General features: G+C 51.5%; 2 protein-coding genes across 10 annotated transcripts in view; both read right to left on the bottom strand.

The window, feature by feature from the left end:
• Positions 1–5,087: 5,087 nt before the first annotated feature.
• USE1 (unconventional SNARE in the ER 1) lies at positions 5,088–10,489 on the bottom strand. 2 transcript variants are annotated; one of them, XM_064175086.1, is made up of 8 exons: positions 10,331–10,489; positions 10,028–10,077; positions 8,879–8,960; positions 8,620–8,772; positions 8,405–8,423; positions 7,795–7,825; positions 7,419–7,581; positions 5,088–7,218 (listed from the first exon to the last, which is right to left on the bottom strand). In XM_064175086.1, exons 1-8 carry the CDS (start codon positions 10,481–10,483, stop codon positions 7,036–7,038), a joined length of 834 nt encoding a protein of 277 aa, XP_064031156.1. In that variant the 5' UTR covers positions 10,484–10,489; the 3' UTR covers positions 5,088–7,035. The 2 variants fall into 2 exon arrangements, with proteins under 2 accessions (XP_064031156.1, XP_064031157.1); XM_064175087.1 differs by having other exon boundaries at positions 8,879–8,957.
• Positions 10,490–11,550: 1,061 nt separating this feature from the next.
• The window catches only part of MYO9B (myosin IXB), a 48,076-nt gene continuing 32,025 nt past the window's right edge, over positions 11,551–27,601 (bottom strand). For 5 of the 8 annotated variants that reach the window (XM_064174733.1, XM_064174735.1, XM_064174732.1 and 2 more), the window contains 22 exons: positions 26,677–26,799; positions 26,077–26,226; positions 25,800–25,966; positions 24,549–25,493; positions 23,400–23,466; positions 22,880–23,010; positions 21,515–21,672; positions 21,203–21,390; positions 20,896–20,994; positions 20,165–20,341; positions 19,673–19,714; positions 18,303–18,414; positions 18,078–18,148; positions 17,140–17,332; positions 16,716–16,844; positions 16,005–16,110; positions 15,228–15,359; positions 14,039–14,162; positions 13,533–13,580; positions 12,913–13,052; positions 12,571–12,698; positions 11,551–12,432 (listed from right to left, as the gene is read on the bottom strand). In XM_064174733.1, the coding sequence (XP_064030803.1) occupies positions 11,996–12,432; positions 12,571–12,698; positions 12,913–13,052; positions 13,533–13,580; positions 14,039–14,162; positions 15,228–15,359; positions 16,005–16,110; positions 16,716–16,844; positions 17,140–17,332; positions 18,078–18,148; positions 18,303–18,414; positions 19,673–19,714; positions 20,165–20,341; positions 20,896–20,994; positions 21,203–21,390; positions 21,515–21,672; positions 22,880–23,010; positions 23,400–23,466; positions 24,549–25,493; positions 25,800–25,966; positions 26,077–26,226; positions 26,677–26,799 (3,867 nt within the window). In that variant the 3' untranslated portion in view covers positions 11,551–11,995. Of the gene's footprint in view, positions 12,433–12,558; positions 12,699–12,912; positions 13,053–13,532; positions 13,581–14,038; positions 14,163–14,460; positions 14,622–15,227; positions 15,360–16,004; positions 16,111–16,715; positions 16,845–17,139; positions 17,333–18,077; positions 18,149–18,302; positions 18,415–19,672; positions 19,715–20,164; positions 20,342–20,895; positions 20,995–21,202; positions 21,391–21,514; positions 21,673–22,879; positions 23,011–23,399; positions 23,467–24,548; positions 25,494–25,799; positions 25,967–26,076; positions 26,227–26,676; positions 26,800–27,601 lie in introns of those variants that run through there. The other 3 variants (XM_064174739.1, XM_064174736.1, XM_064174740.1) reach the window with 3 other exon arrangements.

Genomic DNA, 27,601 nt, shown 5'->3' with positions numbered 1-27,601 from the left:
CAGGGGACGGGACGGGACGGGACGGGGGAGGAGCGGCGGAGGAGCGGCGGCATCCACCTGCCGGGGGCGGCCCCGCTGAGGCGGATGCGGGGCGGCGAAATCACCTCTCTTCTGGTACGGTTCATGCTCTGAGCTGTCCCAACCGAGGGGGGCAAGGCAAGGGCTTAGTTTGACTGAACTCCCCCCAGTGCCGGCAGTGTGAGCTGTGACGGCAACGACCTCTGAGTGCTTCGATCACAGCAGGGTTTGGGGTGGAAGGGGCCACGGCGAAGAGGAGAGGCCCTGCTTATGCAGGCATAGCCGCTGCCACCACTGCAGCTGTGGCTACGGAGCACAGCAGCTGCTGGGCTCGGTGTGTTGGGGCATCAGAGCTGTCCTCAGGGGAAGCCATTGCCTCCCGTTTCTGCTCTCACTGCAGTTCCTCAGGGGCACTTGAATGCGGAGGGGACTCAGAAACCAACTCGCATCGGAACGCTTCAGGAAATGAGGGCAGCTCAGGAGAAGCGGAGGCTCAGAGGTGGTCTCATTGCTGTCTCCAACTACCTGAAGAGAGGCTGTAGCCAGGTGGGGTTGGTCTCTTCTGATAGGCAACCAGCAACGGAACAAGGGGACACAGTCTCAAGCTGTGCCAGGGGAGGTCTAGGCTGGATGTTAGGAGGGAGTTCTTGACAGAGAGAGTGATTGGCATTGGGATGGGCTGCCCAGGAAGGTGGTGGAGTCTCTGTCCCTGGAGGTGTCCAAGAACAGACTGGATGAGGCACTTAGTGCCAAGGTCTGGTTGATTGGATAGGGCTGGGTGCTAGGTTGGGTTGGAGGAGCTTGGAGATCTCTTCCAACCTGCCTAATTCTATGATCTATGAATGGAAACAACAAAAGCATCTGTCCTCTGCTTGCAACTCGACCTGCTTTGGGACTGCAGACTTCACCCAGCCAGCCTGGGCTCTGTGGAATCCATAACCTGATGGGAACAGCAACCTGCTTTTGAATCATAGAATCAGACCTATCCAATTAACCAGACCCTGGCACTAAGTGCCTCATCCAGTCTGTTCTTGAACACCTCCAGGGTCGGAGACTCCACCACCTCCCTGGGCAGCCCATCCCAATGCCAATCACTCTCTCTGACAACTTACTCCTAACATCCAGCCTAGACCTCCCCCAGCACAACCTGAGACTGTGTCCCCTCCTTCTGTTGCTGGTTTGCTTGGTTCTGCCCTCACTGCCTGTCATGTAACAATGCTATCAGCTTACAGACTGGCCCAGGGGCATTAAAGGCTACAGAATTATTATCTTTCCCTAAAACACCTTTTTGAGTTTCTAATTATCAGTGAAGAGCATCAGGGTGGGACCTTCCCAAGATCTTTCCCACAGGCTGCTACATGCACCAGATCTGCCATCAGATAAACCAAGTGGCAATGAAGGCACAAGGAATCAAGCCAACACTTGCTTGCTCTTTTTGTTGGGTTGCTTTTTTCCTTCCTGATTTGTCAAACACTTTCCTGCTCCCAAGTTTCTCACCACACCATGCACAGCATTCAGCCTCCTGTCCTTTGAAGATGCTGCTGGAGCCCAAGGCTCTGCATCACTGGCAGGATGTTGCTGCAAAGGTTACCCAACCAACTCCTCAGTGACTGACTCTCAAGTGGAGGGAAGAGCAGAGCTGACCTTGGGAAATTTACCTCATCCTGTTTGGAGTCCCACAGAACCTTCTGCCAATCTCTTAATATAAAATATTTCACGTCATGGGCAGGCCAAGTTCCTTTCTTACCCTTCCTTCCGTGCACACCAGTGCCGATAAGGGACTGCTCCCGGCTCGAGGGGAGCGCGCTCAGCGGATGAGGATCCGGCCACCTTGCGTGCTAAGGACATGAGTCCCAGGTTTTTACTTCTGGGACAGGAAACAGTCAGATCCTTCTGGAAAATTCCATTGTTCCATTAGCAAATGCAGCCTTTGCTCAAGATGGAAGTGGCAGGAGAGGGCAGTTCGCAGTTCAAAGAAAGATGGAGGATGCAAAGGAGGTCAAACTCTCCAGGCCTATGCTTGTTGCATCTGAGTCTAGCTTCTGGATTCGTTCTGTTTGATTTTGGGATGTGACAGAGGCAGATGCAAGATTTGACTTCCTTTCCCCCCTTGTCAGAGTATTTTAATTCAGCACCAAACGTCTCAGCTCAGCACCGAGAGTTCCCTTCAATGCTACAAACCCTGGGCCCAGCTGTGAAGCAGGCAGGTGGACCTGTCTCTGGCCTTCAGCCTCCTCATCCTCTGTTCTTTCCTACAGCTTCCCACAGTACACCTAAGCCAGCCCCAGGCTTCTGTTGCACAACCCTTCTGGGTTTGCTGTGCTGGCTGCAGCCACCTGCAGCAGTGTCCCTCTCTAACACAGCACAGGGGGACCAACTGCCGGCGCTGGTTCTGCTCTACAGCTCACCCCCCCTCCTCACATCTCTTCTTTACACTAAGGCAGGTCTTTGCAGATCCAGAGTCAGAGCTGGGGGGATAGCCCTGTGGGCAGCAGCAGAGGGGCCCCAGGTGGCTTTGGTCAGCCAGCACTGCCCGTGCCCGTTCTGGGCAGCAGTCTGCGCCGTAGCTAGGAGCCCGCTCCTCACACGTGGCACGGAGCAGGCTCATCTGATCCATTATTCACTCACTGCTGCTGCTTCCCACTTCCATCTCCTGCGAGGAGGCAGCACCGGTGCCAGAAATGTCACGGCAGCACCATGTGACAGGTGGCATCGATTCAGCTGGGTCAGGTTTTAATGTCACTCCCGTGCGGCAGGAACACGGCGAGCCCACGGCGAGCCTCAGCGAGGCGGCAGAGCCAGCAGCCAGCCCAGCACTAGGCTGCAGGGCTCTGGGCTGGCAGCAGCACTCTGCTGCACACCAACAAACGGGGTCAGGATTTTCTGTTCCTACCTGCTCCGATATCATGGTTACATTTTTTTCATGCTTGTATGATTCACCTCAGGTTTGCAGCAGAGGAGAACTTGTGCAGCAGCCCCCAGTGAACAGGCAGGAGCAGCCTCTGCTCTGCCCAGTCCATCATTTTCACCCTTTTGCAGGACTCCTGCAGCTGTGGGAAGCTGCTCCCAGCCTACACGGTTTGAGAGGCAGAGGCTTTACAGCACACAGCCCAGAGAACGTTCACCCACACTGAGCTGAGATGGCCCAGCCACAGCAGCCACGGTGCAGTGTTCTGCTCCTGCCACTCCTGTCTCTGCAGACAGCCCAGCAGTCAGTCAAGGAACCACTTGGTTGGAGAGGACCTTTAAGATCATTTGAAAAACACCCAGGGATGGGGACTGAGCCTGTTCCAGTCTTTGGGAACCCCTTCAGTGAAGAAGTTTGTTCTAATGTCCAACCTAAACCTCCCCTGGCACAACTTGAGGCCATTTCCCCTGTCCTGTCACTTGTTCCTTGGGAGAAGAGCCAAACCCCCAGCTGGCTCCAGCCTCCTTTCAGCCAGTTGTAGAGAGCCAGAAGGTCTCTGCTCAGCCTCCTTTCCTCCACACTGCACACCCCCAGCTCCCTCAGCTGCTCCTCCCCAGCCCTCTTTTCCAGACTCTACCCCAGCTTTGTGCCCTTCTCTGGGCCCTGTCCAAATCATTCCTCCAAAACATGCAGCCCAGGGCCTGGGGACACTGCTAAGGCACTGAGTGCTACAGCACAGCCCCAGGGACTGCCACAGAGCTGTCTGCAGGACATGCTCAGGCTGACCTCCAGCCACTGCTGCTGCCTGGCCCAGAACTGGTGCACTGCCTAGCCTGGCACAGCCCAAGGCTCCAGAAGAGGGGCTCAGAACTGGTGCACTGCCCAGCCTGGCACAGCCCAAGGCTCCAGAAGCAGCTGGAGTTCCCCTCTCGCTCTCTGGAAGCAGGAGGTCTGCCAAGAAGCCAACCCAAGCCCAGCCCTAGGCCTGGTGAACATCTCTCCCTCTGGATTTCCCAAGCCTCTGGGAAAGCTGAGCCACTCTGACTTCCCAACATCTGCAGCTCTCACAAAGCCATTCCTACAGGTAAGGATCTGCAGAGAGCAGCAGAACAGAACCCAGGGCTGTGAGCTGGGGGCTGCAGGAGCAGACTCCTGTGTTGGTCAGAACTGTGACTCCCAGCAAGAAGCATCACAAAGCCTCAGGCAATTGTTTGCTCTAAACACTCCTGGCACCCATCTTCAAAGTGTTCCAAACGAGTCAATTACTAAATGAACTTGCAGCTAAGGCTGGCTGCCAGCTGCCATTGTGTGCTGGGGCTCGCTGGCCGCCGAGGCAGTGAGTGTCTGGGCTGCCAGGGCAGGTCACATTCTTCCAGCAGGTCAGAGGTAACCAAAGCTCAGGGCAGTGCTGGAGGCAGTGCTGGGCATTCACACCAGGGGTCACAAAGGGCCTTGGTAGCCACAGGATTTGGTCTCAACTCTGGCACTTCATCCTTCCAAACAACACCCACGAAAGGTCAGCAGGCAGGAGCTGGGCAGATCTCAGCAGGTGTCTCTGAACTGATTTCCTAGCAGGCTTCTTTACAGCCATCACCCTCAGGGGTCCCCTTCAGGTCTTTCCAACTGAAATTGTAATTTGTGCCAAAAAGCTACAGGATCACAGAAGTGTTCTGGTTGCAAAAGCTCTCTAAGAGTCCAACCACTGACCCAGCCCCACCATGGCCATCAAGCCATGGGCCCAGGTGCCATGGCACCATGTTTCTTGAACACCTCCAGGGATGGGGACTCCACCACCTTCCTGAGCAACCTGTTCCAATCTCTGACCACTCTTGCAGCAAAGATTTTTTTTCCCATTATTATCCAACCCAATCCAACCCTGGCACAGTTTGAGGCCACTTCCTCTCATTCTAGCACCTGATAATAGAGACCACACACACACCTCCCCCTCCCCTCCAACCTCCTTTCAGGGAGCTGTAGAGAGCAATGAGGTCTCCCCTCAGTCTCCTTTTCTCCAGACTAAACACTCCCAGCTCCCTCAGCTGCTCTTCACCAGCTCTCCTCTCCAGACCCTTCCCCAGCTTTGTCGTCCTTCTCTGGACCTGCTCCAAGTTGTAGCCAGCACATGGCCAAGAGCAAAATTTCACTTTGAACTTGCCTGAAATGATGCATCCAAGCTGTGAGAAAATTTATTTAAAGTAATAAAGGAGAAAATGTTAGTTAGAGGAGCTGAGGAATTTGTGCTGTAGCATCCCACCATGGCTCTCACACAAACCACTCCAGCACCACATCCAGCCTCTGCTCTAAGAGCTCAGCACTGAGGAAACTACAGGGGAACCACTAAACAATTAGAACTCAAAACCCATGTGGTGACACAGCACCCAGCCCCCCTGCAAGGAGACACAGCAGCCAGCCCCCCTGCAAGGAGACACAGCAGCCAGCCCCCCTGCAAGGAGACACAGCAGCCAGCCCCCCTGCAAGGAGACACAGCAGCCAGCCCCCCTGCAAGGAGACACAGCACCCAGCCCCCCTGCAAGGTGACACAGCACCCAGCCCCCCTGGAAGCCTGCAGCCAGGAACAACGCAGTGGAAGAAAAGCTTTGGGGAAAGCAGAAGTGTCCAACTGTGGATTGCTACAACTGCACCTTCCTGTGTGCTTTGCTTGAGCAGAAGCAGCAGGGGTGAGGAGCTGCAGAGCTCCTTCACAGGGTCACTCCTTCGGTGATCCAGAGTCAGCGGCAAACCAACCTGCAACCCTTCTGCTCACTGATCAAAAATCCTTCAGGTAAATGTTAAACTCTCTTCATTCCCATTCTGCAACCGAGGAACAGCTCTGAGGCAGAGCCTGCCACCCTGGGGGGCATGAAGAGCAGCACTCTTCCATCAGAACTCAAGAGTGGGGACAAGCAGCTCTTCCCTCACCTTCCCCTAACCGGGGCTGCTGTGGGATCATCAGGCAGGCCCTGCACAATCCTTCTAGTGGCTGCTGCAGCAGCAGAAACGGCCAAGGAGCAGCGATGGTCATCTGCTGAGCCTCACCCTGCACAGCATGGAGCCCACTCTGCCTACACCACCTCCAGAAGGGGACCCCAGGGATGGCAGCACAGATGCAGCGATTTGCTTTGAGCTTATAACAACAAAAGGCTTTTACACTGTCACAGCTTCGCTGCCCTGCAGGCTCTACTTTGTTCTGAGCAGTAGCAGTGTTTCTAAACTCATTCTGGTTTCTCTCTCTGCTTCACTGCAGTGATTTCTTGAGTGCCTGACAGGCACACTCTGACCAGAAGAACCTCTCTCTAAAGCTGAAGGCTGAATTTGGAGGACTTGTCTTCACAACAGCAGCCTCCTTCACCCCCATCTGAAGAGTGGGAAAGTGTCTGTACAGGCGAACTGTCCATCACTTGGAGGGCACTGTGTGCACAGCTCTGCTGTGCCAGGGCCACAGTGTTTCCTGATGCAAGAGCACCAAGAGAAGAGACAATGAGTAAGAGAGAACACACAACACAGAAAGGGCAACAAGAATTGCAACAGCCAAGTGACTTCTGCTCTGCCATAGTGGGTCTGAAGTGAGGACTGGGGAAAAAGGTGAGCCTGAGAGCAGCATTACCTGCTGATACTGCCTGAACCTGAGCCAGGCAAGCAACTCAAAGGCAGCATTCTTCTACACCCTACAGCTGTGTGTGTGTACACAGCTCTGCAATTCAGTGTCCTGCTGGCAGCAAGGTTCCTCACTCAGTACAGCTGTAAGGACAGGCAGACTGTTAAGACTTCACCTGCACTTACATTTGCACTGAGAAATGCCTTTTAGAAGTCCTAACACTCACCCCAGCAGAACCAGCACTGTCTCTAGCCACTGTGGAACTTGTGAGCAGTTGCATTTGGATCCCAGTTCTCCCTTAACAGTCAACAACATTCACTGAGTAAAGAGTAATGAAGTAGCCAAGTGCAGACAGCCTCCCTCATGACCCTTCTCACTGGAACCAGTGATTGAACAAGAGGGATGCAAGGCAGGCCATGGGCAGCCTCTACAGGAGGTGAAGAAATTCACTGTTGAGGGTTCTTGCACCAGCTGAGCTTAAGAACTACACTTCTGGCAGTTTTAAATGAAGGAATCATTTTAGTTTGGGGAAAATCCTGATGAAGAGAATCATGCTGATGAATATAAAACAAACCACGATCAGCATTATCCAGAGCAGCCAGTTGACTGACTTCTTGGCGTGCTGCTCCAGGCGGTCAGACTCATCCTTGAGCTTCTCAAAGTTCTGGTCTGCCATCCTAAGAGAGTGAGACAGCGTCTGGGGAGCAAAGAGAACAGGCAGCTTCAGACTCAGCTCTGTAAGATCTGACTTACCTCTCCCAACAAAGTTCAGCTGCACTGCAGAAGCAGACAGGTTTTGCCCTCCAGTCTCCCCGCCCTGAGTGCAGCTGGACTTAAGCTGCAGCGTTTAACCCTTTGGGGTTGCACCCTGCAGAGTGTGACACTCCCCAGCACTACCTGGTTGTCTTGTTTGATCACATTCTGTGCAGCCAGAGTGTTGTTCTTGAGGCTGCGAGCCAGACCTAGCATTTCTTCAGCTAACTTCTCCTGCATGTCCTGGTGGTGCTGCAACACAGCGTCCAGCTCCACCGCTGACTGCTTCTCATCAGCTGCGAGGCCTCTGCAAGAGCACAGGGGCGAGAGGTGAGATTTGTCCTTGTGGGTCACTCTCCCCAGCTCTGACAAGACAAAGGACAGCTGTCAGCTGAAGTCACTGTGCTTTGGTGTCTAGCAGCAGAGCATCCACCCAGATGGAAGCACATCTGTGACTTAAAGGCCACTGGGAAAGCAGCTCCCAAAACACTGCGCACCGGGACCAGAGGTTTGCACTCACTTCCGCTTCCTCGCGGTTAACTCCTCAAAATCTGGAACAAAAGAGTTGAATTTGTGGGTTAGCACTTCAGCAAGGGACTCTCAGGTGTCCAAATCCTACCTGACCCTCTACCCCAGGCAACAAGCACTGTCTGCTTTCCACAGGAATCCCAAAAGTAAGGCTGAGAGACAAACCCAGATGAATCACATCCCTGGGGGCATGGTTTAAGCTCTGTGTTCTCACTCAGGACACCTCAGCCTGGCCTAGCTCCAGCTGCTCTAACAGTAGCTATGGAAACCACAAATGAATTCCCAGCAGCTCCATACCCTGGGTGGGTGTTTAGGAGGAACTGCACAACGCCCACTCTAGGCACTTGAAATCACAGATTTGCTCAGAGCAGCAACAAAGGTGAAGTGTCCCTGCTGATCCTGTAACTGCAACGTCTGCTCTGGGATGAGCTCCAGACAAAGTGGGTTCATGCAAGTCCCTGCTCCTGTACTGTTACCAGCCCTGGGCCTTTCACCTGTTAGGGGCTTTGCTTTCATTTGGTGTAAACCTCTATCTGAGCCACCTTGGCCAGTTCCCTTCCCTGGCTAACTAAAGTCAGAAGAACCCAACGGATTAAACTCACCATTGAGAGCCAAGGGGTCCTGGGAGGCACAAAGAGAAACAAAAGAGAAGATTACAAAGGGCCAGTGATAAAGGACAGTGCCTCAGGCCCAGCACAGTGCCTGTACCCAGCACTCAGACCACCCGAACCAGAAAAAGGAGGTGACTCCCCACCCAGCCTGGGGCACAGCTGAGGCACAGCCACCAAAGGCAGCAAGCAGCAGCACCACAACTTACTGTGCCGAGCAGCTCGCTCCTCATCTTGCCTGTGCAGCGAGCCTTGGCCTGCAGGTGAACCGTTCTGGTAGCTGAGGTTCTCTCTTTGGCTGTCGTAGGGGTACGGCCCGGGGCCAGCAACTGATTTGCCAGAGCCTTTTCAGTCGATGAAGACTGTGAGGAGGAAGCAATGAAAGAGCAGCCCTATTACTGTCGGCAGTGAAAGGGAACAGAGGCAGAGGACACTCAGCTCTCCCCAGGCTGACCTGGCAGATCTTACCAATTTCTCAGCTTCTAAAAGCCCCTTCAGGAAGTCCACTTTGCGAGAGTATTCGTTCAGCAGCTCCGGGGCTGGCTTGCTACTGGAATGGAGAAGTAACACTGTAACCCCCCAGAGTTACTGCTGTTCTCTGTTGTCCAAGTGGCTTTCTAATTAAACTAAACCCCCAAGCACTTAGCTCTTCAAGAAGCATCTTCTGACATAAACCAGTAGTAGGAGGGACAAGGCCTTGAGCAACCTGCTCTAGTGGGAGATGTCCCTGCCCATGGCAGGGCAGTGAAGTCCCTTCCAACCCCAAGCACTCTGAGGTTCTATGAGGAGCAATCTCCAGCTAGGAACTTCCCAGTAGGTCCCTACAAATCCCCCAGGCACTGCCAGCCTGGGAACAGCTCAGCAGAGGGGCACAGTACCTGGCCTGCTCAAAGGGGCACACTGCCTGAGCTGCCCAGAGGGGCACACTGCCCGAGCTGCCCAGAGGGGCACACTGCCGAGGCTGCCCAGAGGGGCACACTGCCCGAGCTGCCCAGAGGGGCACACTGCCCGAGCTGCCCAGAGTGGCACACTGCCCGAGCTGCCCAGAGGGGCACACTGCCCGGGCTGCCCAGAGGGGCACACTGCTGAGGCTGCCCAGAGGGGCACACTGCCCGGGCTGCCCAGAGGGGCACACTGCTGAGGCTGCCCAGAGGGGCACACTGCCCGGGCTGCTCAGAGGGGCACACTGCTGAGGCTGCCCAGAGGGGCACACTGCCGAGGCTGCCCAGAGGGGCACACTGCCCGGGCTGCCCAGAGGGGCACACTGCCGAGGCTGCTCAGAGGGGCACACTGCCCGAGCTGCCCACAGGGGCACACTGCCGAGGCTGCCCACAGGGGCACACTGCCCGGGGCCCGAGGCGAGCAGGCAGCGAAACTTGTGGAGGACACAGCAGAGCTGCACAGCTCCTGGCGGGGCTCCTGTCGCTTGGCTGGCACAGCTTGGCTGGCACAGCTTGGCTGGCACAGCTTGGCTGGCACAGCTTGGCTGGCACAGCCTGTCCCTCACCAACACAGGCATCTGCACAGCGCAGCGCTGCCCGGCTGGGGTGCTGCTGGGCCGTGTCCGCCTGTCTGGCCGGTGAGAGGGAAGGATGCCTCTGGCTCCCGGGGACTCACCTCGCCTGCTTCTTCAGCTCTCGCAGCATATCTTCCAGAGCAGCCACATACTGAGGAGAGAACACGCCGTGAGCGACAGCACCGAGCAGGAACGCTCCGAGGGGACACGCTCCGAGGGGAAAAGCTCCGAGCAGAAACGCTCTGTCTGTCTGTCCGTCAGTCTGTCCGTCTGTCTGCTCGGGCCTGCGGCTCCAGGGGCACTTCTAACGCCCCGCGGCACTCGCTGCCTGTTTCTCTCGGAGCCGAACGCGCCGATGAGCGGACAGAAGGGTGGAAGCTCCGCGTTGCCCACCCAAGGCTCACCTTCTCCAGCCGCCACTCCTCGGGGTCCCGCCGCTCCGCCGCCAGCGCCTCGCACCGGCTCAGCAGCCGCACCAGGTTCAGCTCCAGCCGCGTCGCCACCATGGCTGCTGCCGCCACCGGAACCTGCCTCAGCGCCACTTCCGGCGGCGCCATCTTGGGGCGGGCAACCCCCGCCCCCTGAGCGCTGTGGCCCCGCCCCCCAGCACTGTGGCCCCGCCCCGGCCAGCGGCGGCCCCGAAGCGGCGATGCTGTGCGGGGCTGCAGGGACAGTGCCTGAACCGAGCCGAGTGCTGCACCTCAGCAGGGAGCAGCAGTTTCAGAGCAGCTCCGTGAAGGACTGGCGCAAGGCCTGCTGCTCCCAGCGGGTCCCGTCTCAGCGGACATGGGAGCGAAGCTCTGCACAGCACCGGCACTGGCCCCCAGCGGCGCCCGGAGGCGAGACCTCGCACTCGGTATCAGCGCCTCCCCTCTGCTGAGCTCTGCCGAGCTCTGCCCCTGTTTCAGGAAGCACTTGTGAGAAATAAATGTTTGATCCGATCAATTCGTGGCAAGAGGTCACAGACAGGGAGGAAGGGGGGTTTTGAGTGGAGCTGTATTCCTCCTTGCACCACCATCGCAAAGGTATGCAATAGGCTTAGGATAACAATGATAAGTAACTAGAAACGAGAAAGTTTGGTGGAGGAGGGAGGCATGTGGAAGAGACAGCCTTTTTGCACGAGCGAAGGGAGGAAGGGGGATTTGAATGGATCTGCATTCCTCCTTGCACCACCTTTTTGCATGAGCAAACAGAGGAAGACAAAGGAGTGTGGAGTTCATGGAAAGGACACTTGAGGAAGACCCCTTACTTCATCACTGAAGACCACCAGAGGGACCACCGGATAAAAAGAGACATGCGTGGAAGAGACACCTCCCAGTCTTAGAACTGATAAGGAAAACCCAAGCTGTTCTTAGAATTAGTAATGAATCTGTAATAGAATAGGGGATAAAAAAGAGACAACTGAAGGCAAAGTTTGTGCATTACGCAGAGCAGAGCCTCCCTGTGCACCGAGGCCTGTACATTGCTTGATTCCTGCAACTCTATTAAAGCCTTATTGTGCATGAACACAAGTTTATGCCTGTTATTTATGACAGACTGACTCTGAGAAGTGGTTCCAAACAGCGAGTTCCTTCCACAAAGCGGTGCCTTGGACAAGGCAGACACTCACAAGCACACACAGGGATTGTTTAAAAGTGCATTGTATTAATAACCGGTTTTATGTATTTTGGTCTCAGTTAAGGCTATTACAACATTAACAGTTCTGTAAACCACACAGAAGGTTGTCATAAAAACAATAAAAAAAAAGGCAACACAAATTGGCCCAAAACCTCAGAGTTGGTCCCGTTAGAGTCCATTGTGAGGCAAATGGAAAAGGCACGGCAGCAGAATCAGAGCACTGTTGCAGTTCCTGCACACTCAGAGCCATGTACTTTACTCCACCAGGCTTCTGTTCTACCTTCTTTGCAGGGTTTTAATTTAAGGTGAAGAATCTTTGTTTTTAACATCCTTGCTTAACCCTTACAGTACTGTACACATGCAGGCTGCGCTCCAGACAAGTTCACAGCCTCCAAAGGGTTAAAGCTAAAGCTGCACTCAACTTCAGAAAAGGTTCTGATAGCTCCAGAGCTTCACTTCTCCAGACAGGGAATGTGAGAGTAAGGGTCTGAAAACCTGCGCTGAACTTTGGCCGTTGGTTCGTATCCACCCGAGAGCTCCTGTGCTGCGTCGGAGCCGTGTGCCATGTACACAGAGTGGATCTTGTCCGTGCGCCTCGCTGGCTGTTCCCTTCTTCTCACCAGCGTGTCAGCCTCCTCCTTAGCTGGAATCCTGCCCTGAGATCCTTCTGTACATTTGAAAATCCCAGGAGGAAGTTTTATGTTTGCTGTTGGCATCACTGGAGTTCGACGGGGCACTTTCATCTTGGGCAGCGTTAAAGATGATCGGTGTCTTGAAGCCAGGGATGCAAAAGAAGAGTCTGAAGAGGCTTGCAGAAGAGAAGGCACTTTGCAAATGTCTTTGGCAGGCATGCTGGAGCTCTGAGCACAGCAGTGTAATCCAAGAATTGCTTTAAAGAAACCAGATCCTTAGATACCGAAAGTGTGCACAAAAAAGCAAGCCGATAGAAGCAGCTGTGACCAGCTGAGGTTGGCCACACGCAGCCAGGGGTGTAGAGTAAGAAAACACACACTACCTTAATACTGACCTTCGGTAGTCCCCCGCCCTGCCCTCTCCTCCAGCAGGCTCTCCGTGCTCGCCGAGGTCTCCGAGTCCACGTTCTCCTCGTCGGAGCCGCGCTGATCAAGCTCAGGCAAGCGGTAAGTGATGTCCTCCCTGCAGCGAAAAGGACACGGAGCACTCAGACACCTCTGATGCCAGCGACTTTACATGCTCTGAGGTCAGCCTTCCAGCATGGAGCCTCTCAGGGCGTTTTTCCTCAGCCAATCCTTTGTGTTTTCCTTCACACCCTCACAAAGGCCCACAGGATGGCATTAACCTGGGACAAAAGGCGCCCAGGTGGCACCTCCAGAGGTGAAGGCTCACTTACTTCTCTTCCTTTATCGACTGTATGCGATCAATCAGAATCTCCTTCTCCCGATTATCAGCTTCAGAAACTTCCTCCTCTTCGTGCACCGAGTGCAGTTCTGAGCTGCCACTGTCACCTCCTTTGGCCTGGGAGCTTTTACTCTGCAAGACAAACTGAGGTTCAACCTTTCTCAGCCCAAAGCTGTATGAGTCTTGACGGGCTGCTAATTACAAGGCGGAAGACAAATGAGTAGGGCAGATGGAAGGCTGATGAACTGCCGAAGAGCTGTTAGTTACCTGCACAAACGTTCCAAAAGTGATAGGAGTGTCTCTATTCACCTGATTTCTGAGGGTTGTTACCTTTTTTTTGAAGCACAGTAATTTGATTTACCAAACTCAGCTTAGTTTTAGTAGTCACTTAACAGTAAGATCATTACAGCCATTACAGGTCACCCCCAGTGTGATGACAGAACAGGTCAGCAGCCCTGCATGCAGTCTGGGGAGAAAGCTGCTTCAACACATGCAGTCTGGGCTCTTCAGAAGGGTATTTCACACCAAGTGACAACACATCCAGTGAGCATTTTAGTCATGCAGTAAGGAGAAACCCCATGCACACTTAACACAAGTAAGCAGGGTACATACCAGCATCCCCTCATAAGGGGAAGAAAACCCAAGTTTTATAGGCCAGAGCTAGAGAGAAACGAAGACCAAATTCACTATGTGCAACTTCTGAGAAGATAGAGTGTGGTACATCCTAACCAGTACAAACACAAAACCTTATCTGCCTTAATAGAATGCAGCACACTTTTGTCAACCACCAATCTCTGACGTAAAGGAACATCTTTGCCACCTAAGAGGCTCAGCAATCTCAGTTCTAGTGACTGAATTACACGGGAACACATCCTGACCGCTTTGAGAGCAGAAGCCCACCCCTATGCCCTCACTTATCAAGGAGACTCCAGTGCAGCTCTGTACCTAGCTCCTACCTGCAGCTTTGGGCAAGCCCAAACTGTCTCCTCCTTATCCTGCAATTGGTTTGTGACTTACTGGATGGGAGAAGCAGGCCACCCAGGCAGCACATCCCTCCAAGCAGCTGCGGGATGCTTTCTGCTGAATGGTGTAGTCATGAGGTGCAGGTCAGCACTCACCGTGTTCTGCCGAAGCAAGGAGAGGCGTCGGAAAGCGATGCTCTCAGCTGCCTCCAGCTGACTTATTTCCTCCATTTTTATCTTGTACTTCCTTATCTGCTCTTTTATCAGCATCTCTACACACCTGGACAAAAGGGCAGAAGTTTATTCAGCAGCCTCACATTAGAAAAGCTCTTGGGACAAGCACAGTGTGATGAGATGCCTCTGCTGGCTTGGGGATGTTTGCAACCCACGTTCCAAGCCATGCCTTACAGCAGGGTGTGGGGACAGGGTGAGGAGTCTGACACAGCAAGCAAAACAGCAGAGACTGTGACAAGCAATGGCAAATGTTCTTCCTGGGTAGCCAGAGACGCTCGTGCTGACTGCACACAACAATGGCAAGTGGACAGACATCACCACGGCTGCTAACTGCTTCTACCTGTCCTCCCTGTGCTGGCACACACAGAGAGATGCAGATCGAGCCTGCAACTGCCCTTTTCCACCTCTATGGCCTCATGGTGGAAAAGCTGTCATTTTTCAAACTCTTTTCACTGGGGACAGATGCAAGTGAGGATGGCGAGGGGCATTCAGAGAGCCAAAGTTGCTGGAGGGTGAGAACAAAGAGGATCAAGCACAGAACCTTCTTCAAGGAACAACATCCAAGAAATTATCAGGAGACAGCTTAATTCCATATCCTGTTCACTTTGCCTTGATGCTCAGCAAAATACAGGTAGTGCAGAGTCCCCTCCAAAGATTATCTTGCTGTGAGATACAAACTTGCTATTTAAGATTCAAAATCTGTCCTTTGTGCTTTGCAACCTTGAGAGCAGGAAGGACTCAGAGAAGGGCTTACAAACTAGATGAGCAAATGACTGCATCAGTATCCACTAAGGATTGTGAGAGGGTTTGCGTTTAGTTCCTCCTGTGCAGGATCAGGTTGTACACCAACCAGAATTTTCCTCAAGTCCTGTTCTAGTGGGAGGTGTCTCTGCCTATGGCAGGGGGTTGGAACTAGATGATCTCTGAGGTCCCTTCCAACCTAAACTATTCTATGATTCCATGAAACTGGCAGCACTAGCAGAGTCAGAACCGAGCAACTCATCCCTCAGCATGAAAGGCAGTAAGCAGTACTGATAAGAGTACTGAAAGGCAGTACTGGCCTTTCATCGTGTTTCAAAGCACTCCTCTGCAGCACACTGCTAGAACTTACATGGTTGTTTTTGAAACATCCTTCATGCTGGTTAAGGGGTCAGAGGTGTCAGGGCAGCGCAAGAGGCACGGAGCAAAAACAATGGCCAAGGCGTTGGGTGACATACGGTTGACATCTTCTATCAAAGCCACTCTGAAATTCAATGTTGAGAACAAAAATGGTTTCTAGAACACAAACAGCCTGATCAAACACTGCCAGAGCTCCCAAAGAGCAGGTTGGAAAGCCTGCCCTTAGGGTACTGAGCACCTACACAAGTTCAAAAGGAGTTTTCAAATTATCTCGCATCTACTAAGCAAAGTTTGATGTATCAGAAAAGGAACAGGAAGCTGCGCAGGTGAGGCTGGTTTGGTGGCCTCCCGAAGAATGCCTGGTGATTCACTGCCTCATCTTTAAAAATCCCTTTTCCCTGCATTCAGGGAACCACTGGGAAGGTGCTCTAGTTCCCTGGATAAGAGCAGCCCCTTTCCCACAGTCCCTGCCAGGCACACTAACACCCACCCACACAAACTCTGCTCCTCAGACACCTCACCAAGTCTTTCAGGTCCACCTGGTCTCCAAAGCTGTTCATACCTGACTGGATAGAAACACAGCAGATGGCAGAAGCAAGCGTTCATCTGCCTTTCAGCACAACTATCAGCTTTAATCCCTTCACTTCTAAGCCAACAGCACAATCCCTGCACTGACACTTAAGGAGTTTAACATTTCAGACAGCTTCCAAGAGGAACTGCACAAGGTCAGGTGGAGCCTCTCTCCAAAGGAAGTCATTAAACTCATTACTTGACCAGATGGAAGATGAGTCGCTCCAAGGTGTTATGGTTTGCTTGTGGCAGCTGCTCAAGGACACTATAAATGGCACAGAGTTGCTCCTGTTTTTCTGGTAGCTCTGCACAAGGGGAGAAAGCACAAGATCAAAACTGCTGTGCAACGCTAGTGGGAAGCCACCAAGCACTCACTGACGTTGTCCCAGACTGCCTGCAGCAGAGAGATTAAATTCTCAGAAGTCACACTGTCACTTCATTTGCCCCTGGTTACAGATGGATGTCAAAGCACCCCTCGAGGCTCTGCACATCTCGGCACATTTTCAGGTGCTTCTGCTGTTACTGACCATCAAGCAACACACCCAGATCTCCAAGAACAACTGGGGTGCTTTACTCCCACTGAAGTTAAGGGAGTCTGGAGATCTGAGAGATCTGCCTTGCTAGATCTGCTCAGAACATCAAGGAGAACAAAAACGTTGAGGGGAACCCTGTTCACCCCGTGCTGGTATTGGCAGCTATGTAGTGACACCGTGCTTCAAAACAAAGGAAGTGGAAAGCAAGGCCAAGGAAGCCAGAGGAGGAGGAATTCCACTTATGTAAAAGGTCTAAAATCATCACTGGAAGTGTAGTGGAAGGAAGCTGCTCAGCCAACATGAGCATCTTAAGAGGTTCTTTGCCCAAGGCCACAGCCAGTTTAAAAACCATTGCTTCAGACACTTGTCCAACCCACCCACGGCCCGGAGGAAGTCGTTGTACTGCGCAGAGGTCATTAGGGGGTCTGGCAGCTCCCGCAGCCACTGCTTCAGGATGCCTGTGATGGTGTGAATTGGGTAATTCTCCAGTTTCACTGAGTTTGGATCTGAAAAACAAAAAAAGTTTATTATTCCAAGCACTTAATTTCTTTGATGTACACAATGGGAAGCCAAAGAAGCAAGATGAGAAGCACTCAAATGAACAGAATCACAGTGGCAATTCAGAAGTGTAAGACCCAAGTCTGCTGATTGTCACTTTTATGTACTAAGCAACCTCTTCCAGCCTGCACAGCCAAAAGAAGATGGTTTTAAAACCCTACAGGGGCAGATATTTTCAGACAGACCTGCAGAGAAAAGAAGTATCATGCAAGGAAACCTTAAAGGTGGACAACACTGCCTGACCTGCTTGCAGCAACTGTTTCAGCTCCTTCATACGATTTGCTGACCCTGATTTCCTGTAGATGCCCTCGGTGTAGAGGCCATGCATCTCCACGTACTCCAGCAGCTTCTCCATGACAACAGGAACTGAGTTTCTCTCACTGGTCAGGGCACTCACACACACTCCAAAATGACGTGGTTCTGCATCCTGTTCATTCTGGAATTGATACAGGGCAAGCAGTGTGAATAACTGTTCCCAAGCTAGAAAATTCCCTTGTTACACACTGCAGTCAGCTTCTGCTTCCAGACATAAAAAAGCCTTGGAGCCTTCCAGTATCTGAAGGAGGCCTACAGGAGGGCTGGGGAGTGACTATTGACTATTGTCTTGTAATGACAGGACAAGGAGGAATGGGTTTAAACTGGCAGAGGGGAGATTTAAATTACATGTTCGAAAGAAGTTCTTTACAGAGAAGGTGGTGAGACACTGGCACACATTGCCCAGGGAGGTTGTGGATGCTCCCTCCCTGGAGGTGTTCAAGGCCAGTTTGGATGAGGTCTTGAGCAACCTGTTCTATTGGGAGGTGTCCCTGCCTATGGTGGGGGGTTGGAACTGGATGAGCTTTGAGGTCTCTTCCAACCCAAACCATTCTATGATAAGGCAGATTTCCTGAGCTGCAGCAATACAGAAGCTTTCTGGTACATATGGAAAGCTCTCTTCAACTGTTTGTTCAACACAGCACCAAGTCACACAGAGGTTCCCAAATTAGCTCCAATATCACTTTTTAGAAGATTTCTGAATCTTCTAGGGTCTGCTTCTGCAACTGCAGGACCTGTCTCTGACTGCATGCAGGCAGAGGAGTGAACTGAAATATTTGTACCGTTTCCCTTCAGGTCACTGTGCATTTGCTAGACAAAAAGGTAGCATTCTGCACTCCTGACTCCCAGCATCACACAGTTCTTACCTTTTTCCCACAGGACACACAGGTGCTCTGGATTTTGGGCATGCATTTCTTGTGACAAGTCAGCTTGCAAACTGGAGAGAAACAATTATTACCAACACTGCAGACGCTAAGGATCTGCGCTGCACACACTGAGCCCCTTCTCAGCCAGCTGAGCCCCTTCTCAGCCACAGCCACAAGGGATCTGCAGTGTGAGGTCAGTGGCAGGCAGGAGGTGTTTCCACTCACCACGACAGAGACAGGCCTTTTCCATGGGCCAGATGTAGGAGCAGCAGTGCTCACAGGACTGCCGTATGCTCACTTGGTAGTTTGTGAAAACGTGGCCGTTGTGTTCTTCAATCTGGTGGGAGACAGAAGGAAACTGAGGGATATTTTCTGCCTTTTTTATTACTGTTCTTCTTTTTAATATAAATATCTACCTTACATTAGATTTCCCACTTTTATTTTACAGTTACAGCTGGTGGCTTTGCCCTTGAAAACAAATTTCCACCTATCAAAGCAGCTGGGTTTGCTGCATCATTTCATCACGGACTTGTCACCTTGATTAAAGCTCATCAGTGCAATGCAGTAGCTATGGTTTGTAATCAATATTTACTACTTCCCTTTAAACAGTCTCAGGATTCTGGAGGATTTTTTAAGTCTCTTTTAACCCAAACCATTGATCCAGAAAGCATTAAATTCTAAAAGAAGCTATGGAGAAGCAAGAGAACAATTAAGCAGCACCCAGCACTGCACAAGCACAGCTTTCATTTGTGGAGAACAGCTCTAGGTTCTGTCACATCTTCCTAACAGAAGTGATACAGCATGCAAAATAAACCCCAGGTGCCCAAAGAAGCCAACAGCATCCTGGGCTGTATCAGAAATGGTGTGACCAGCAGGAGTAGGGAGGTGCTCATGCCCCTGTACTCAGCACTCGTGAAACCACACCTTGAGTACTGTGTCCAGTTTTGGTTACCACAGTACAGGAGGGACACTGAGGTGCTGGAGTGGGTGCAGAGAAGGGTGACGAGGCTGGGGAGAGGTCTGGCAAACATGACCAACGTGGAGCGGCTGAGGGAGCTGGGCTTGTTCAGTTTGGAGAAGAGAAGGCTGAGAGGGGACTTTATTGTCCTCTACAACTATCTAAAAGAAGACTGCAGTGAGGCTGGAGCTGCTTTCTTCTCCTGAATTACTAATGATTGGATGAGAGGAAATGGCCTCAAGCTGAGTCAGGGGAGGTTCAGGTTGGATGTTGAGAGGAAGCTCTTTCCTGAGTCAGGCACTGGAACAGGCTGCCCAGGGAGGTGGAGTTGCCATCCCTGGAGGTGTTTAAAAGGAGAGTGGATGTGGTGCTTGAGGCTGTGGTCTGGTGATGACAGATGCTGGGATGAAGGCTGGACTGGATGATCCTGGTGGTCCCTTCCAACCATAGCAGTGATCAGATGTTGGGCTGAGGGATTTGGTTTAGTCAAGGACTTGTCAGTGTGAAACTAATGATTGGACTGGAGGAGCTTGAAGGGGTTTTCCAATCTAAGAAATTGTCATTCTGTGATACAAAACCTGAGCTCCTTCATCTGTGTTCTGTGAGCACAGCTGAGGGCAAACAAGAGAGGACTTACTGCACGGTCTTGCTTTCGCTTCTTCTTCTGGGCCTTGGTCTGCTGCAGTGGAATACAAAACTAGCATCAGCCTTTGATGTTCAGACATTTCATTCCTTGGGCTTTTTCTCCCTATTCTGTGTCTCAGACTATTTCACCTCCAGACATTTGAGACACTGTACTGGAGCTTCAGCTTGGTGTGAGAGTGGTCTGAACTTCTTTAGGAATCAGCTGAGCTCACTGCCTGATGACAGAGCGATTCCAGCTCTGAACATTCTAGGCAGCTCCTAAGGTTTCACCAAAGAAGATGCACAAACATTTTGAGATTGTGAAAGTTCAAGGTTAAATAATGAACAACTCAAAAAAGGTACATCAGTGTTCAGAACGTGACAGAGGTGACCTGTGGATGGGAAATGTTTCCCAAATAGCAGAACACAGGGCACAGGTTCCTTATCCTAGGAGAGTGCTACTACTTAATTACCCCAGAAGCCAGTTACAGAGTAGGTTTTATACCTTGGGCTGCTCAGATTCATCTCTTTTTGTATATCCTCTGATGAATTCATCCAGAAGGGACTGGAAGAGATTCAAAACCAGCTTGACTTCTTTCTCTTCCCATTTTTTGGCCAGATTTGTAACTAGAAGCTGGTAATTTTCTACCAGATCTTTGTAGCCAACATGGATTTGCCCATTCTAGAGAAGGAAAACAAATATTTAGAAGAGTCTTTTTAAATACTGTTGAGGCAGTTTCTTCCTCTAATGTGTTTAAGTTCAGAAGTGAGAAAGCATAGGGCTGGGTGATAGGTTGGACTGGATGATCTTGGAAGTCTCTTCCAACTTGGTTGATTCTACAATTCTATCATCAAGGGAAAAAAGAACAGCCCATAGCACCAGCAGCACACATCCCAACTGGAGGACAGCACTTGGCTGAGACAAGGCAGTGTCTGAAGAACACTGGGAAAGCTGCTGGCACCTCTCTGGTGTTTAAAGACAGCAACATGAAGAAGCTGAAGACAGCAAAATCCACCCATCTATAAAAACATGTTACAGCTGAATGGATGAGAAAATAAGAGCACAGTGCTGTGCTTAAGACCATGGCAGAGCTGTAAAATGTCCTTTTTCAGCTCTCACATTGAGCTAAAACTCGCTGAGCTGCTTTGCTAAAGAGCTGTAGGTCAAGCAGTTACACTGCACCCTCAGTTCATTTATTTCCTACCACCCTTTCACTTCATTGACTCACTACTTACAGGAGCAGAGTACATGGTCTTGATGTTTCCTCTGAACTTCTCAGTGGCTTCAAAAAACAAATATTCAACCCCAGACTTCTGGGAGCGCAAATCATTGATCTGGAAGGCAAGCAGAGGTGCAGCAGGCTGCACTGAAACCAGAACACCTACCAGGGCTCAGTTTCAGTTGCTGGGCTTAGCTCTCTGTGATCATTCTGCCAAGATATCACATCAACTCCCCTTTGCTTTAAGTCATTAAGCAAACTTCATCTAGCAAAGCAGTCTAACAGTCCACAGACACAGCCAGCAGAGCCCTGCTGCCTCTTACCTTGTTCAGGAGGAACTCATCCAGGTGCTTCAGTTCATTGGCGTTGGTGATCTCGCGGGCCATGGACTCTCTCCAGTTCTGAGACACGCTGGAGATCTTGATCTTTATGGTCCTGTTCTTCTTTGCCTTGCTGCTCTCCTTCCCGTGGCGCTCCCCTGCCTGCAGGCGACTTGGCTGTCCAGAGGAAGCTGGGAAAGAAATGCAGCAGGGGGTTGAAGAAGGCTGACTGAATTCTGCGGCGTTTGTGCCTGTGCAAAGCATTACAGGCAAGAGGGATGTTAGCGAGCTGGGGATTAAATCACAGCAACTCACCCTCTGAAGCCTTCTGGGTCCCTCCAATCTCTGGAAAGAGGACACAAGACACAAGAGAGAGGCCTTCTCCTTCGTCAATCACATCAGGACTCTCCTTTGGAATTTTCTTGTCCGGCTTTTTCCCCAGGAGTCTGCGCAGAGGACTTTTAAAAGCAGACCTGAACATAGAAGCAGGCCCAGGTTTGTCACACCAGAGCAGGAGCTGGCTGTGCTGTAAGAAAAGGCTCTCTGGCAGCATAGCTCAGACCCACCAGAGCATTCATATCTGTTGTGCATGATTCCTCTGAGGGCAACCTGCAGAGAAACTGGGCAGCACAGCCTGAAAGCACAGCTGGGCATTCTGCACTACCTTCCACATACCCAGAGACAACACCCCACAGAGCCAAGACATCCCCTCTGGCTCAGCAAGTCCCCTGGGTTGCAGAAAGCCAGAAGCTGGAGCAGCAGGCCAGAGAAACAGCATTCCCTGCTTGCTGGGTTCCCAAGCTCTTCTCTTTATGTGTTGTTTCTCAGCCTGCACAGCAGCACCACCTGAACCTTTGATCTGAGCCCGCATGGGGATTCTCAAGTTCAAAAGAACCAGTTCTAAATGGAGCATTATGCAAGAGCAGAGAATCTGTTCCTCAGCAGCAGGTGTCTCAGCATCACAGAATTGGTTTGGTTGGAAGAGACCCTTTAAAATCACTGAGTCCAGCCCTTAACCCAGCACTACCAGGTGACCACTGAGCCATAGAATGGTTTAGGTTGGAAGTGATCTCAAAGCTCAGACAGTTCCAACACCCTGCCACAGGCAGGGACTCCTCCCACTAAAACAGGTTGCTCAAGGCCTCATCCAACCTGGCCTTGAACACCTCCAGAGAAGGAGCATCCACAATCTCCCTGAGAAACCTGTGCCAGTGTCTCACCACCCTCACTGCCAAGAACCGTTTCCTAACATCTAGTGAGAATCTCCCCTCTGCCAGTTTAAACCCATTCCTCCTTGTCCTGTCATTACAAGACCTTGTCAATAGTCCCTCCCCAGCCCTCCTCAGATACTGCAAGGCCACTAACAGGTCTTCTTGAAGCCTTCTCTTCTCCATGCTGCAGAGCCCCAACTCTTGTAGCCTGTCCTCACAGCAGAGCTGCTGCAGCCCTCTGAGCATTTTCATGGCCTTCCTCTGGACTCTCTCCAACAGTTCCATGTCCCTCTTGCACTGTGGGCTCCAGAACTGCACACAGTAACCATGGCCCTCAGCACCACATCCACACAGCTTTGAAAGCCCTCCATGACTGAGGACTCCACCACTGTCCTGGCAGTGAGGTTCTCTTCTTGTCCTGTCACTTGTTACTTGGGAGAACTGCCACCCTCCCCCCCAGGATATGTACCTGGTATCTATTTGCTGACTTGGGGGCTGCAGGGAAATGAATGCATCTGAGGTAGGTGTGAAGTCACTTGGCTTCTTTTGCACAATCTGCTTCTTGAGGCATTTTTCTTCTTCTATGGTATCTGGTGATGGCTATAACAGAGAAGAGGAGTCAAAACCCTGCATACTGAGTGAAACAGATTCTTTAAATGCTTCTAGACACTGGAATGGTGAAAAAAAGTTTGCTTCAAGACACAATCCTTTGCCCAACAGACATCAGCTCGCTAATGCAAGCACCAAGTAGATGTAATGCTCTGATCAAGGCTCTGCTTATTGAAAATTAAATGTTGCATAGCACCTGCCAAGGACATCAAGCCAAAAAAGAACAGAACTCCACCCAACCAAAAAAAACCATCCCAAAGCAGCCCACTTGAAGGGAACGCAGGTACACAGAACACACACAGCAAATTATTCACAACTAAGTGATATTTAAGTATAAATGAAGGATAATTAAGTATAAACATGTACAACAGCACCAGTACCTGGCTCATAGCAACAGACTGGGTCAGTGTTGAGAGGTCACTTAATGAAAACGAATTCCCCTTCTTTCTGCAATGGTACAAGAATGCTCTCAGAATGTGCATTTTATGAGTCTGTGGTCTCTTACTGTTAGCTTTTTAAATCACCCACACATTAATGTTACATCCGAGAGAGACCTGATCAGCTCCTGCACCTCCCGTTCAAATGCAGCATGTCACTGGGAAAGTGACAGAACCTGGCCATGTCCTGATTCCCTGCTGCCTGAGGGACCATAGATGACAGGGGTTGGAAGGGACCCAAAGAGATCATCCAGTCCAACCCCCCTGCCAGAGCAGGACCATCCATCCTAGCTCAGGGCACACAGGAACACATCCAGACAGGCCTGGAAAGGCTCCACACAAGGAGATTCCACAACCTCCCTGGGCAGCCTGTGCCAGGGCTCTGGGACCCTTCCAGGCAAGAATTTCTCCCTTGTGTTGAGCTGGAACCTCTTGTGCTGCAGCTTCCATCCTATCTTGTCCTTGTCCTATCCCAGGGAGCAGTGAGCAGAGCCTGGCCCCTCTCTCCTGACCCCCAGCCCTCAGATATTGATAGACATTGATTAAATCCCCTCTCAGTCTTCTCTTCTCCAGACTAAGCAGCCCCAGGGCTCTCAGCCTCTCTTCACCAGGCAGTGCTTCAGTCCCCTCATCATCCCTGTAGCCCTCTGTTGGACTCTCTCCAGCAGATCCCTGTCCCTCTTCAACTGAGAAGCCCAAAACCGAACACAGTACTCAAGATGAGGTCTCACCAAGGGCAGAGTAGAGGGTGAGGAGAACCTCCCTTGATCTGCTGGATACACTCTTCCTAATACACCCCAGACTCCCACTGGCCCACTTGGCCACCAAAAGGCACCTGGGTATAAACTCCAGAGCCTGCTCTAAGGGAAGCCCTGGCTGGCCACTTGAATTCAGTGAGACAGGCTCCATGTCTCATGTGAGCTTCTGAACACATTCCACCTATAGAGAGTCAACTGCAGGACTGGGAGCCAGGGAGCTCTGTTTTCTCCCAACCTGTGACCAGATGCACAGGTTCTCAGCAGTCCTCCAATTTTAAATGTCACAGTTGCCTATTTTCTGCAAACACCTAAAGGATGAGGAAGCTGCCCTTACTCCAGCTGCTTCTGAGGAGACTTATCCACAGGTGCTCTTTCATCCAGAGACTGGCTCAGCATGTCACTCTGGCCAGCACCATACTGTCTCTTTCCTTTCCACTTCTCTCTCTTGTACTTCAGCTTCCCTGGGTCATCCACATATCTCTGGATCTGGGAAGATGTGGGACTATCCAGATCTTTGGCAGCTCTCTGCCCAAGGCGTTTGCTCTTCTCCCCCCAGCACTCGTCCAGGCTTTGGCTGCCCCCAGCAGCAGCTGCTGTGCTGTGAAGGTTCAGTGCGAGGTGTGTTGGCCTCTCCAGGCAGTGGAAGCTTTGGCTGCCCTTCATCTGCTGACTCTGACTCCCTCTTGTTTCTGTCTGGGCAAGTGCCCTGTCATCTCCTGACGCAGGTAGCTGCTCAGGCACAGAGCTGCTTTCTTTTATCTCACTTGATGCTGGCGTGTCTGAAAGAGCCTTTTCTTCCCTTAGACTTTTCTGTCCTTCACTGCTGCCCTGAAGGACAGCATCCTGTGCCACCGACGGCCCTGACGCTGAAGGAGTTTCCAGAGCCCCTTCAGAAGAGGTTGGCTCCCCCTGGCAGCGCGATGGCCCTTCAAAGGAGAGCAGGACGTGCTTGTTCTGTAACTCGTTGTGCTCCAGCCCCCTCTGCCGCCGGGACTCGCGCTTCTCCCGGCTGCTTGGGACTCTCTCGGCGTTCTCGGTCACGTTCTTCTGGACTGAAGTGGCTTTTTCAGACCAGCTCACGTTTGCAGGTTGCTCATTTGGAACTTGATCGCTGTCTCCGGCGCCCTGATCCAGCTCTGACTCGTGTTTCACAAGCAGTTGGTCTGTTGCTTGTTCACTGTGCTCATCCTTGCTTGCACCATTCTCTGCCACCTGATCTTCCTGCCTTTCTCTCTGCTTTTCTTCAGCTTTCTGATTTTCTGTGACCATTTTCTGAAATCTGTGGAGAATTCAGAACGTGACAACACAAATATTTAATGCCCAGCAGCCAAGTCAAGTACTCAGATGGTTAAATGCAGCCTAAATATGAAGTCCAAATACAATCCAAGTGGGGACTGGATGGAGGTCTGCTTGCCCAGCCCCACCTCAGCAGCAGGCATTTGCTGGGGACTGCAGTATCCCACAGGAATGTCTAAGTTGTGTAATAAACCAGCACATGCCCCAGACTCCAAGCTCGGTGAGCAGAGCCAGGTTACTCCATGGCTGACAAGTCCACTTCCATACTGTACTGCTGCTCCACCTTTACCTCTTACGTTGCAGATGGCCTCTGAACACGGCTTGCAGAAGACAAACTCTCCTCTTCTGCTGGAGGTAGTATTTTCTCTCCCTGTACCTTCGCCAGGCTGCCTGGATGCACACGGCAGCACTGCTCCTCTGCAGCGCCATCCTAAGGCACCGGGAACGCCAGCAGGCCTTAGAGATGAGAGTGCCCAAGTGAGGGAACGGTACTGAAAGCAGGGGGTGTGATTTGAGAGGGGCAGTTGGTTGGTCAGGAGAAGCAGCTGGGTGACTCCCAGAGGTACCTGTAAGACGATGGCTGCCTGCCGCATCCTGAGGAAGCGTCTCCTCTCCAGCACCACCCGGAGCCAGCTCTGCAGCAGGACGATTTTCCGCATCACCTCTTTGTGCAGTGTATCCTGCAGCTTCTGCCGCTCAGCCTCCTTCATAAACACCTGCTCGGGCCAAGACAGCTCATCAATAAATGCTTAGGGAGAGCCTCTCAGCTCCCCACCCAGAGGTATATCCACCTGCAAACGGCAGTGATGAGCCAAACCTCATCAGCCGATAGCATGCAACAAAAACGAGTCAGATTAGGTAAAACAAGAAGAGCATTTGGATTTCAGTACAAGCAGCTTCACAACAGAGACCTCGGGTCTCAGAACCCTCCTCAGATGACAACATCAGCCTGCTTGACAAATGCCAAGAGCAGCCATTTCCCCCGGGTAGCACCCATCCAGCAGAGAATTGACAGCAGGCTGGTACCAAAAGCAGGCAGCTAACATCTGCAGGAGGTGAAGCAGGTCACGTACGTACAGAATGAAGAGCAACATCTGCAAAGCAGCTGCACTACATTCTGAAAGGCACATCAGCATTTCTTACTGCTTGGGGGGAGTTTCACAGACCTTGGTTTTCCCTATTTGATAGTAGTTCTCATCCAGTTTTAGTTTACTCAAGTAAACACAGATGTCTTCCTTAGAGGCTTTGGCATTTTTGGGCAGCAAGACCTGAAACTGGTCTATGAATTCCTGCAAAAAACACAGGCAGCAAGAGGTCAAAGTCAGAAGGCACTTCATGTGGTCTGAGTTTTAGCTTGATTTTAGAACTCTAGTTAAGACACTGTAGGGATTTGAAAACACTTAGTTGTCACTCCAAACTGAAGTAGTTTTTCCTACTCTCCGAACTGCAGGCTTCATTCAGCCTGCAGGTAACGGCAAAGATGACAAATACGGGGATCTATGGGACCTTTCACAAAGACAGGTAGTGACAGGATGAGGAGTGATGGCTCCAAACTGGAAGAAACAGCATTTAGACCAGACTTTAAGAAGAGTATCTTCTCCATGAGAGCAGTCTTGTCCAGAAGTTGTGGAGGCTCCAAACCTGGAAGTGTTCAAAGCCAGGTTGGATGGGGCCTTGAGCAACCTGGGATCTGGGCTAGCAGGAGGCGTCCCTGTGCATGGCAGAGGTTTGGAACTAGATTATCTTCAATGTCCCTTCCAACCCAACCCAGTTTGTGACTCCATGATCTAAGAGAACTATACACAAAGAGCACTTTATAGAAAACTAAAGCCTGTAGGGAGCCAAACATGCAGCACTGACCACTTATAGTTGCAACACAGCATTCTGAATGCTTCTATCATACAACAAGCAGGACAACTTACTGGTAGATGACTCACACAATAGTTGGGGGTACAACTTACTACCCTGCAGGCTCTACCAGAATTACAGTGAATTTTTACAGTTCATCCCAAGTGGATGAGCTTAAACTTGAATACAGGCACAAAAAAAGAGGCAACTCCCCACAGGCAGCCCTTTCTGACAGCACACTGC

This window comes from Pogoniulus pusillus, chromosome 41, assembly GCF_015220805.1.
Source record: "Pogoniulus pusillus isolate bPogPus1 chromosome 41, bPogPus1.pri, whole genome shotgun sequence".
NCBI lineage: Eukaryota > Metazoa > Chordata > Aves > Piciformes > Lybiidae > Pogoniulus > Pogoniulus pusillus.
Note: the sequence above shows the minus strand (reverse complement) of the source record. Positions and strands in the feature narration are given on the sequence as shown.